Genomic DNA, 12935 nt, shown 5'->3' with positions numbered 1-12935 from the left:
TTCATTACCGTATTTATCAATGGCGCGTGTCAGTGCTACATGCAGCGAGTGGCAATGGGGCTATTGACATTACTGCAAGCTGTGGGTAGTGTGTAAGAGTACCGTGTGGAACCTGTTAATTGTAGTGTGTGAAGACTCCAGTGACATGTGCTGAGGCTCATCTGGAGAGTGAAGGCAGCACAACAGCAGCCTCTGACTCTGATCTGAAGTTTATTCGCTATAATACGTATTGTTTTGTTAATGAGAGTGAAACAACTGGATATTTGTAATATTTCTCACCCGACCCCACGCACAGGTTTCCGTAGTAACTAATAACCAGTAATAACTAATCACACCCTGCCACAAATCAATCGCCTCCTTAAGTCTTCATCCTCCTACAATAGAAGGTATTGTCCTGACGGCTATTTTGAGCAGCGGTGCTTTGCCTGTACTATAGGGTGACCATATTTTGTCAACCAAATCCAGGGACACATATGAGAAAAAACTGAACTCAGCACAGTTCCCGATGCTGGCGGTGCAGTTACTTGGAGAAGCTCGTTGGATTATGGCTGCGTTTCTCTGATGATTTAGAAATGTATCGTTCTTGCTCAGTTTGTTGCTGAACTCAAGACAGGACAAATTTGGTCAGGGATTTAAGACCTTATCGGGGAAATCAGGGACATATGGTCACCATATGGTCACCCGACTATAATAGGTTCAGCCTGTCTCTAAACTCTGACCCAGAACCTGAAGTGATAAGTGATAACAATCTGCTGAAATGTTCCGGGTTAGGAGTTTAATGAACAAAGTTAAGGTGTAGATGGACTTTGGCTGTAAGGACTAAAACCTTGGCCTACTTAATGTTCATCACACAGGGAGGGGGTTGAAGAGGCAGAGCGCTCCATTTCCCAAATATCCCAAATCTCCTTCAATGAGCACAAATATTCACTCCAAGTATACAGTGGACATCTGAGGAGAGAGATATCCCGGGAGCAGACAAGCCATGGTTTCAGTGAAAGCCAAAAGATGCAGATCTCAGGTGAACCGTCGCTGCACACAAAGTGTGGCCTTTTTTTGATAAACCTGTGACCCCTTCCTCTGACCTCCAATAAACGAAGAAGGTCAATACATGAACAAGAAGATCCTCAGGAGGCTGATTACCCTCTGAACCTCTTCCCCCCCAACCCCCCCCCCCCTCTCCCATCCCTCCACCTCGCCCCATCTCTATCTGACTCTGAATCATAGCATTTTGCAGCACAGATCCGAAAGAGATATCCATTCTGTCCCGCTCCCCTGGCCTCTCCGTACCACTGCAAACGATCACAAGTGATGTTCGGATGAATAACGCCCTTTGGCTCATTTGAGTTCAACCATCGACATACTGTCCTCCCATCACAGCATTGAGTTTTTATTTTAAAAAGCGAGTCCAAATTCCTTGTAACTCATTAGCACTACTCAACTTTTAATAGAATTGTTAATTATTTTCTCATTTCTTTAAGTTGTTATTTATTTATTTATATGTATGCTTATTTATATCACTGCGCTGCTATTCGGCGAATGACCAGAGGGTCTAAAAAAAAAATCACTGAACAATTGAACGAGGAAAGGAAAGAATCCAATGCATTTGACCAGACGGAACATCAAATTCATGAAACTCTTTAAAATATGGCTTGCTCAATCCAAACATGATTTTGGTGTTCCTCTTCGACAGCGCCTATGGTCACCTTCCCCCTCCCCCTGGCTCGGCCTCGGGCTCCGCCACTGTTAAGCGCTCTGAGACGTCGCCCGACGTGGAGGACAAGTTGTTGTTGTTAATCAGATGGAAAAATGTATTTCGGGGTGGGACATAAATGGCATGGTCATTAGGGGGTAAAATATCAGTCTTCCAGTAGAGGATGAGAGAACGTCAAGACACGGACTAGAAGGTGTAAGATATTTAGGATCCTAAGGAGGCTTAGTACCCTCTGGACCGATTTCCACCCCCATCCCTGCACCTCGCCCCATCTGTATCTGACTTTCAAAGTTTCCTGAAAACCTACCTCTCTGACCGTGCCTACAGGTCACTTTCCTCATCTACCCTCCCTGCTCAGTGTTTGGCACTATCTCTGCAAAGTGCTTCGAGATGTTACTCTGAGTATGTGAAAAGGTACTGTAGAAGGTACAAGTTGTTGTCGTCGTAGATCTGCAATGTAGGCTGCAGTGTTGTTAACAGCCCCCAGAGGGCTCTGGCAATTGCAAAAATGTCTGAGTGAGCCTGAGACAAGCCATAGAATCACAGACTTATAAAGCACAGAAGGAGGCCATTCGGCCCATCCTGTCTGTGCCGGCTCTTTGAAAAGAGCTATCCAAATCAATCCCACTCCCCCGCGCTCTCCCCATAGCCCTGCAAACTTGTCCTCCCCAAATAACTATCTACTACCCGCAGAGAAAGCCAACCCATCATTTTCTCACAGGTGAATTACACTTTGCTTACTTCATCCCATAGTTTGGTCGGAGACTGAGACAAATAGATGAGACATTAAGTATCCCATGACCCTTGGAAAAGAAAAGTAGGTTTGTTTGCCCAATATCTCTTGGCCACCAATCATCCATGTTAATTGGCTGCGTTTGTTGGACTTTACAAACAGTGTGCAAAAAATGCCGGGAGATATCGCATTTGCCCGCAATTACAGAGTCGCTACACTTGACAGCAATTCCCTGAGCAGCGATTTGCAATGTTTCGAATTTTGTGCCGTATCAAATATAAGGATTATTTGGTTATTCTTACAGATTAGTCTCAATTATGTCCACAAGTGCTAGTCGTTTCCAATAATTAGTTTCAGGTTTGGGGCCGTGATGAGTGGGTGAACAAAGTAGGGCCATGTTATTTTATCGTCCAGAGTTGGGGGAGGGAGAAAGTTGCCTCTATATAAGGTCTTCCTTATTGTATATAAGGTGTAAATACTCGGTATCAGTCAGTGTGCAACTGTTGTTCACGTGCTTTACCCTCGGCGATGTTCTGCATCATTTTATCACCTTTTGTGCTGAATTTATCTCTTTGAAACAATGCATAGCACCTCCCCTCCAGCGCCCCCCCCCCACCCCTAGGTTTACTTTTCTTTAAGAAGACAACTTTTAATGGAAAGCAATATAGAAGTTTTGAAATGGGCTTCGTGTAAAGTAAGTGTGTATGTGCGTGCGCGTGTTTGAAGATACCTGACGAACCAGAATGTTGTGTCACTTATCCAGTCCTTTACTCCTCTGTAGGTGATGGTTTGTGTTGTGACTGTAACTCGAGCGGTTTTAGTAGAGTTCGACAATTTTATGACTTGTGGTTTTTGACGACTGATTTCATTCCGTAAACTCTGGCCGGATAGGAAACCAATTGTTCACAGGATTATGGATATTGGGCGGGAGGAAGCCTGGTTGCTAGGATGCAGGATACAGCGAGGCCCGTTTGCTAGGATACCAGGTAGATGGGTTTGGTCGCTAGGATACGGAGAGGTCTAGTTACTAGGGTACAGGATACAGAGAGACTGGGTTACTAAGTTTTGGCATATGGTGGAGCTTTTAAGTGATGTACATTAAATGAAGGGACGTAATTACTAGGGGTAAGACATGCTTCAGGATGAGTGAGACTTGGCGGAGCAGGAGGTTTGAAGAGGTCCCTCCAGCGGAGGGACAGAGTGATACACCTTCGTCTTTCACTCTCTAGAAACTGTATCTCTCTCTCTCTCTCTCTCTCTCTCTCGGAGAGAAGATTCAAAAGATGGCCTCTCTCTCCCTCCTCCTCTCCTCTCTCCGCCCCTCCCCCCACTCCCAACCCAGGATGGTTGCTCTTCATTTAGGAGGCATTAAAATATTAATCAGCGTGACGATGGAGAGGCATTGAACGGAGTAGAGAGCTCCCTTTACAACCCTTAGGATCATGTGACAGTTTGGTGGGATGCACCAGGCCATTGAAGTATTCATTGAAGTATTGTAACTTTATGTTTCCTCAGGAGAGGAGGGGCGGGGAGATTGATGGTGGAGGTGTGGAAGTGCCACGTAATATACGTGGTGGGGGGGAGGGGACAGAGGCTATCAAGAAGAAGTTCAGGTGCATTACAGGAAAATATTGCAGGAATACCCTGAGCAAAATGTTTTTCGAGAAATAGTTTCAACTGGACTTGGAATCACAATAGAAAATTGCCCTAATTCAGCATTAAATTGGCAATCTGCCAGAGAGACACTTTTCTGGGAGCTTGAACCAAGACACATATCATTGTGGGGGGGGGGGTGGGGGGAAGGGACAGGGAATAGGGAAGCTCTTTACAGTGAATGGAATCGCTACTGCACCTAACCAGAGGTGTGTTTTGGCACTGATGCTGGAAAAGCTTTCTGCTCCTTGATGGTAGATGAGCCAAAAAAAAATGAATGCAGTGAGGGGAGGGAGATGGGGAGAGTGGTGGAGGAAAGGTGAAAGATTTTTGTACAGAAACATATTGCCGGAGCTCAAGTCCATATCCAGCACGCAGTGCGAGTGCGTGTCCGAGGTTAGCAGCACGGATAGAGGATAATATCTCCCCATCATTTTATTCCTGTTGAGCACATTGGGCGATGACAATGTATGGCCACAGTTACATACTTAATAAAACTACTTCACCGTAATTTGTGGCTGCCGCTCCCCAATAACCAATATGCTTTTACTGTTTCTTATTTTTTTTAAAAACAAAGTATGATATATATATATATATAGAAAAAAGTCTTCGGAAAAAAAAAAACCCTCCTCGTTAGCAGTTTGTGAAATCTCCTAATTCTGCAATTCTAGGATCTCTGTCGTTGGGTACATTCCGGGTCTCGTTCAAACTTTAAAGGAAAAATTATATTAAAAAGAAGTGTATGAGATGAAAAAAAAACCTCAGCTGCTGTGAGCATTTCTCACTTTGATGTACTGAAGAGTTCTGTTGTGTAAAAATATTAAATATACCAACAAAATAATCAAAGTCTCAAGATTCTTGTGTAGAAAGGACCAGCTGACGTGTGACGAGCAATAGGTATATAAGTATGGACTCCTGTAGCTCAGTGTTTAGAGACCTCGCCTCGCAAGCAAGAGGACCTGGGTTTGATTCCCGCCCGGGGCAAAACTTAGGCAGGTTTCCTTACTCCACATATACACCAACGCCTCTGTTTACTTAGCAGTAAGTAGGAACTTGATTGTTAGTTGATTGGCGGATCGCTTTCCATGGGTAATAATCTCTCGCCCCCCCCACCCAAAATTTGGTCAAACACACCACAACTGTTGGTGGGATACTGCTGTATTTCGCCCCTAAAATACACGGTCAATAAATTTTACAATGTATCCCGCGAGGCGCTTTGAGACGTCTCAACGACGTGATAAGGCTCTATATCAAATGCAAGGCCAATTATTATTATTATTATTATTATTATAAGTGCTGGGAGCTCTTTTTTCCTTCTCGTCCTCTTTCCCATCCACCCACTCCCTTCACCTCAAAACACAACCCACATTGGAAACAAACACAATCTTTATTGATGAGCTTGGGTCAGAATTTTGACTGGAAGCAAAGATTCGCTTGCTTAAAAATAAGTGTCCCGAGTAAACGATCACGCTCTACACTCCCAGAATATCGAATAGAAGACAAAACAAAAATCTAAATCTGGATTTTAAAAACATTCCTCCGGCCCGTAAGAGTAATTTCTTGGACTGGTTTCTTAAAGGTGCTGCTTTGTGATTGTCCTGAGTGTATACAGGAGATATCTGCGAAGGGCAGAGTAGAAAGGTTGAGGAGTGGACTGTGGGTCGATTTAAGAACCAGCTCAATGCTGTGATGGGCAGATGGTGGAGGTGGGTAACCTGGAGAGTTGAGAACAAATGGGGCAAAGAGTCTCCATCATCTTGTGATGATCAATAACCAAATCTAGGATTGTGCAAGAGTTGAGCTGGATCTGGTCACTAACTCATCACCACTGACTTCCAGCCATTGCTGGTTAGTTCTCCTGGTTAAAAGGGCGCCATGCATTTGTTAACGGAGAGAGAAAGAGAGCGAGAGAGAGGGAGAAAGAAGTCAGCAAGTACAGTACGTGCAAACAGCCAGTAGAGGGCTGTACCGCCTTCCGGAACATTCTCATGCAGCAGTGCCAGCGTGTGCGAGTTACTTGGGTGGATATTGAGCGAAAGGAGCATCTTCGCTTAAGCTGTTCTGAAAGAGGAAAACGGAAACCAGTGTGAACGCTTTTGCTCAGCGCTCGGATCAGTTTGCCACGGCAACCGTGCGGTTACGGGGACAGGGCGGTCCAGCTGGCAGCCCGCGGGCCGATTTCATCCGCCCCCTCCCTCCATTTCAAAAACATATATAGCTTATGGAACCCACGGACATTTCTCAAATAGGGCATCCAGCCCTCGGCAGCCAAAAGAACCCTGTTTTTTTTTGGAAAATCCCATTGATCTCCACCAACGACCAGCATCTGAGTGAGCCAAAGCCCTGGTCATCCCGTTCATAACCAAGCAAGGATTGGGGGACTTAGTCAATAATCGTGGAACGGGCCCAACTTTAGATCAGTTTCATGTCCCGTGAGGGAGGCTGGGAGGGCTTAGTCGCAAATATATAATGTAAATCTTCACGTTTCTAATGTGAAAATGTAACTATCGCTTCAGTGACTGAGTCTAATCAGTGACTCCAAACAGAAGGGGCAGTTTGGTTCATTGGAGGTTCATTGCTATAATCTGTGCTCATGGCTACACACTGTAGAGGACTAATGGAGAATCTTCATAGAGATTACCCTGCAGAGAAAGGGAAATGGTGAGTTCATGTCTGCGGCCAAACACGAAGCTGAATTAATACGAGTACTTGCAACATCTGATGATTCAGGGTAAAGTTTAACGTCAAAACGTCTTGTTATACGGATCTGCCCCAGGGAGTGTTTCTTTGCACAGCTGCTAATTAACAACTAAAACATCGTTACCAGGAAGAGTTCAAGGGGCATGTGTGTGACAGACGTGTTCAGCAGGCTCCGCCACAGTTAAGCTCTGCGTGGAGGGCGCCATATAAGTGCAAGTTGTTGTTGTTGTAAGCATTGTTGGAATGGAATGCGCGCTCTCTCTCTCTCTCCCTGGAGGGATGCATCCTGCTTACCGTTCCGGAAAGGAGTTAGGCGCAGTCTGGCAAGAGCCAAGGTTCGAGGAGCCCAGAGTGTGTGTTGGGGATAACTGCTGGAGTCTAACCAGCCCAAACTGCGTAGTTTGCCACTGATATCACTGTTTTTCCCGCTGCTTGTCCAGCTAGGACTATCCTACCCGTTGACAGGAGCTGAGTGGGATGATTCCCTGCCCCTAGTGACTCCCAACTCGCATTACAAATGGATTGTGCTGCCTGGACAGAAAGGGGGTGACCCCCCGCCACCCCATACATACACACATACATCTACACAAGTGCAATGCATACACCTAAATACCCAGAGTTTGGTGTACGGGTGGGAACAGCTTACATACCATTGGTAAATCATGAAGTCGTTTAAACTCCTGCTTCCCCTGGTTGGAGTATTTGATCATGGTGAACACTATCGCGATGACCAACAGCGAGACCAGGATAACAATCACAGCCACTAATCCAGGATCCATGCCATGTGATATCAGTGGGAATGAAACGTCTGAAACACAGAGGGAGTCGTGTCAACCGGCTGAACCCGAGCCACCCCACACGCTGACTCCGACAGTGCACATATCCCATAAGCACATGTGCATTGTCGGAGGCAGCGTACAGTAAAGTCTGATCTGTATAAAACGTATAATCGCCCAAGTCGTACATCAGTCCACGTCCCGTTTGAGAGTTTATCTCCTATGCAAGTTTGACATAACTCGTACTTTGCAGAAGTCATATTAAATGTTCCCAAACTAAATGTACCGTCCCAACTAATGTGAATTTTGCGAGGTTTACTGTACAAGAAACGCCAACCTGTGCCATTCTGTGTTGTCATGCTGATCGAGTTGACAGTGGTCACTGTTTCAGGCAGGGCAGTCGACTGGGCAGGTGTTGTTTGGCTGGTGTTGGCCGTGGTAACGCTTTCGCTCACGGTGGTATTTCCTTGTGGACTTTTTGGGCTGGAGGTGACGGTTGTCGGTTTGGTTGACGTTGTGTTCTGATTGCTGGATGCCGGCGAGGTGGCTGCGGCAGGAGAACTAATGCTGTTCTGAGACACTTGGTTTGTGGACATGGATAATGCGGCTGTGGTTGTACCAGGAGGATCAGCGGAACTACTTTTGGTCTGACCAGTTCCCAAAGCTGTCGATGTCACCACTGGAGTTGTAGTTGACGTTATCCCTGGAGAGGAAGGGAAGAATACAGGAGGCTTTGATGTGCACACAAAAAGCGCGTTGATATAATGGTTCCACCACGAAGGTCACATTTTGGCAGGACACAGCTGCCTAACAGGATGCAGAAAGTACCATTCCCTTGCCTTGCCTCCCTCCCTCCCTCCCCCTACTTGTCCTTTACCTGGGATAGAGGGAGAGTGTTCCAGAGTTTCAGGGCAGTGTGGCTCAAAGCGTGGGCGCCGGTGGTAGAACGGAGGGCACTCTGCCCCGAAACTCTGGAACACTCTCTGGCGTCAAGTGCTGTGGGACTCTACCCTGCATGATGGGCACTATACACGGAAGTTGTTACTTGTTGTAACAGCTCAGCAAAATCCACATTGAAGCCCTGGGAGCAAGAAAGAAGCTTAATGAGTGGAAGCTCCAAGGTTTCCCAGGAACAGTTGCTGACTGAGTTGGGCCCAAATGTTCATCAGACACATAGAAATTCACAGCCCGAACAGAATTTACTTACAGTAGGAATTTGAGGTGGCCAAGGATGCATCTGACTGTACAAACAAGACCTGGTTCATTGTTGACATTGAATTCTTTTTTGTTATGTGAGCACTGCACAAATTATGATTTTAAAGGGCAGCTTTGCTGCCATGGAAACCTTCTTGGGTGAAACTCACCATCGTTTATTTACAAATCATTAACAGGATAAATCCCGTTCAAACACATAGCACACGCCCTGCGCCAGGACCAACCAGGTACCTCCTTCGCAAACATTTGGTCACGGCATATCACTGAGGCATAGGGATGAGGGAAGGACTAGGTTCCATCCTCTGTCTGTGCTGAGTTAAGGAATAGTCCACTGCTAATCACTACACTAAGACCCTGCTGGAAAGTGTCTGTGTGTGTGTGTTGTGTGTGTGTGTTGTGTGTGCATATGAGGCAGGTTTAGGACTTGCCTGTGATGTCCTCTATTGACAAATACGGGTGGAGACCTGTAGCTCAGTGGTTAGAGCACTCGCTTTGCAAGCGAGAGACCTGAGTTCAATTCCAGGCAGAGGGCGAAACCTTGGGCGAGTTTCCTTACTCCACACACCTAATAATAATCCCTCCAAAAAAAAAACAATAATAAAATTGGTCATTTTCAATCTAACTGTTTGTGGGACACTGCTGTGCGCAATTGGCTGCCGCGTTTGCCCACAAATATACAGTCAATTCACTTTACAGTGTGTTCTGTGAAGCGCTTTGGGACGTCCTCCCGACGTGAAAAGCGCTATATCAACTGCAAGGATTATTTATTTATTTAAATACTCTGCCAACAATCGCTAAAGATGCATGAATATCGAGCAAAGTACCTGAGAACACAACAACAACACAGTGCATTTATATGGTGCATTTCATGTCAGGAGGGCTTCCCAAGGCGCTGACAGTCAAGGAAGGTCTTGAGATGGGCCTTGAAGGAGACAAGGGAGGGGGCAAGGTTAAGAGATTCCAGAATGGAATTCCAGTGGGTGGGAGCAGAGAGGATGACGGCCTGATTGTCGATGGTGGAGCGGGCAGAGTAGGGGGCATGGAGTGGGCCAGTGCCTGCCAGGCAGAGGAACGGACAGGCTGTTAGTGGTTTAGTAAGTCGGAGAGGTAGGGAAGAGCAAGACTTGGTGCCCATGGATATGGACATCAGCCCAAGTCGGCACTTGTTATGAGAGGAGGGAGAAGACAATAGGAGACGGGAACAAAATGACACATGGAACTTTCTCCCAAAGGAAAGCAGCTTTCCTTCAAAGCATTAAACCAAATGGATGTTAGAGATCCTATGGCGCTATTTGAAAAGATAAGGGTGTTTCTCTCCCTGCCCATACACACCGCCCACCACGGCCTAGCCACAAATAATCTAAATAAATTGGTCATTCATCCCATGACTGTTTGTGGGAACCTTGTTGTATGTAAAATCGTGACCGTCACATTTGCCTAGAAAGACAATTACTGCACTTGACAGCAATTCCCCGTGAATTGCTGGAAGTGTTTGGATGTTATGGGCATGGAATCGAATGCAAGGATTTTTTTTAACAATCATCAGACATCACGGCATCTCTGCCTTTATGATCAGGGTTAATCAGGTTGGTCTAGTCTGTTTGTACAGTACTCTAACTTCTTTGAAAAAAAAACTTGCATTGCTCCAAGACATTTTGCCTAATCTTTGCAAGATCATATTTCCTCAGGTCTCGACCTACGCACAGATCATAATACACCATTGTTCCTGGTACCTTTTTTTTACCCAAATCCATGATTCTTTGTGCAGAACATTCAATGAATGATTTGCTCCTTTCCCACCTCTAATTTTTAATTCGATTTCACCCCTTCATTTACAGCGAACATTCTTCCTGCTACTCCTTCTTAATAAATTCCTCCCAAGAAAACAAGCCCAATTTCCTCATAACTCAAATTCCTTACCACCTCAATGACGCAGTGAGTGAATGCAATGATAGATGTAGAATTGCTCCCGGAGGGGAACCTTCCCCCTTTTAAGTCACTAGGACGAGGTATTGTGGAGTCCTGTAGCGTAGTGGTTAGAACTCTCGCCTCTCAAGTGAGAGGACCTGGGTTCGATTACTGGGCAGGGTGAAACCTCAGGCAACTTGCCTTCCTCCTAGCAGTTTACCTAGCAGTAAGTAGGAACCTGCTTGTTAGTTGATTGGCAGGTTTCCAGGGGCAATAATCCTTTCAAAAAAATAATAATTTGATCACTCAAGACTGTTTGTGGGACGCTGCGGTGCCCAATTGGCTGCCACGTTTGGCCCACAAAATACACAGTCAATTCACTTCACAGTATATTCTGTGAAGCGCTTTGAGACGTCTGAACGACGTGATAAGGCGCTATATCAAATGCAAGGATTATTATTATTATTATTATCAGCAACATAAAGCCTTGGAGCCCTGTAGAGCTGCTCGGCTCGGGTGTCGAATGACTGAATCTACCTAAGAGTGGAGTCGATTTCACGCTCCATTAACCAGCCTTGTCAGCAGCACAACCCGAGAAAGACCCTGTCAATCTCCTCCGTAAGGTGGTCAGTCACAAACCGGTCATCAAACGGCAATCAAAAGTTACAGAAAGCTGCAGACCCCGTTTCAAAGTTTCGCCCACTAAAATATACCGTCAATTCACTTTACAGCATATTCTGCGGTGGGGTTTGAGATGTTTCGAAGGTGCGATAAGACGCTGTATCATATGCAAGGATTATTATTATTATTATATTGTATAATTCGATCGCACATTAGGTAAAGTTTCACCCTCGTCTCTCTCGAGTAGAGTAAAGTCGCTCCCACTAACTTTCAAAAGCATTATTAATAAAAATAAGAACAATAGCAGTAGCAGCGGAAACATTTGTCTTGAAACAGAAGCCAAGCAGGAAAATCCAAACCATGCCCCCCCCCAAAAAAATATGCTTTATGCACCAATATACATTAAAAGTTTTGAAATTCTTTTGACTTCAACGCTTCTTTTAGAGTTTCAAACACATTGCACTGCAAAAACGAAGCTGACTTTACACAACACACACACACACACACATATATATTTATATGCACTGCCCACATCGTCTCTGACACGTCGACACTTCCCCTCTCCAGACTTGCAACTTGCTCACAACTTTTTTTTTCTGGACCAAACTCTTAAGAGGATCCCGAAAGTTTCGCCCTTTACCTTTAGTAGTGCTTTCCCCAGAGACGAAAGAGACGCCGAGGGAAATGAATAGGATCGTTCTCACGATTGCACCCATGTTGCACAGGTTCTGATCACTGCCCTTCCCCACAGTGACAGTCGTGTGAAGGTAATTGCACCAAATCGGTTTGCAATCCACTTGCTCCACACCCTGAAAGCTCAGGTTCCCCATGTGATTGCACATCCAGGTGTGTTTAAACAGCGCCCCTGGTGATGCCAAACCACCTTCATGTTCTGCATCTCAAGGGGAACAGCGATTTCTATGCAAATTTCTGGTCAGAAAGTGTATTTCTTTTATTTATTTTTGGGTGGGATTGAAAAAAAAAGGGCAACCTGCATTTACACAGCGCCCTTGATGCGGAATAGCATCTTTAAGCGCTGGAAAAGAAACTGAACAGAAGTAATCCTGCAGTAAATCTCATGCTTTTCAGATTTATGGACATAGTTAATGCAAACGCGACAGCGACTTGCATTTGCGTAGCGCCCTTCGCGCCGGGCAGGGTCTCGGGACGCTTAGTGTAATCTCGTTCTCAATTTGAATCAAACTCCCAAATTTAACTCCCTTAAGTTGCACTCTCCAGAATTAGTTCCATTTCCTGTGTCTTCTGACCCCGAAACTCCGGAACACTCTCCTTCTATCCCTCCGCCTCGCCCAACGCCCCCTCCACCCCGCCCGCCGCTCCTCCATCTTCAGGTCGCGCTTGAAGACCTTCCTCTTCAACCAACGTGCTTACAGTCGCCTCCCAGCGTAATCCGCCACTGTCAAGCACTCTGGGATGCTACCCTGGGTGAGGTGTGGTGAGGGTTGGGGGGGGGAGCTATATCAACATAAGTTGTTGTTGTTGTTGTTTGTGTGAGTGTGTGTCCCGCTCACAAGTCCTGGCTTTTGCCAACCTGTGCCTAATACTTTCTGAAATGAGCTAATCAGGGTGCGTCCTTCCGGGGAAAGAGTGTGCATTT

General features: G+C 45.8%; 1 protein-coding gene across 1 annotated transcript; it reads right to left on the bottom strand.

Moving 5' to 3' along the window:
- Positions 1-5467: 5467 nt before the first annotated feature.
- LOC103182006 (cell wall integrity and stress response component 4-like) lies at positions 5468-12100 on the bottom strand. The gene is given in 4 exon segments (NM_001292765.1): positions 5468-6158; positions 7448-7605; positions 7911-8276; positions 11958-12100. Coding segments are annotated over 4 exon segments (648 nt in total). The 5' UTR covers positions 12034-12100; the 3' UTR covers positions 5468-6110.
- Positions 12101-12935: the final 835 nt, after the last annotated feature.

The sequence above is a fragment of the Callorhinchus milii genome, unplaced genomic scaffold (genome assembly GCF_018977255.1).
Source record: "Callorhinchus milii isolate IMCB2004 unplaced genomic scaffold, IMCB_Cmil_1.0 Scaffold21, whole genome shotgun sequence".
Taxonomy (NCBI): Eukaryota; Metazoa; Chordata; class Chondrichthyes; order Chimaeriformes; family Callorhinchidae; genus Callorhinchus; species Callorhinchus milii.
This window is presented reverse-complemented; position numbering and strand designations above follow the sequence as displayed.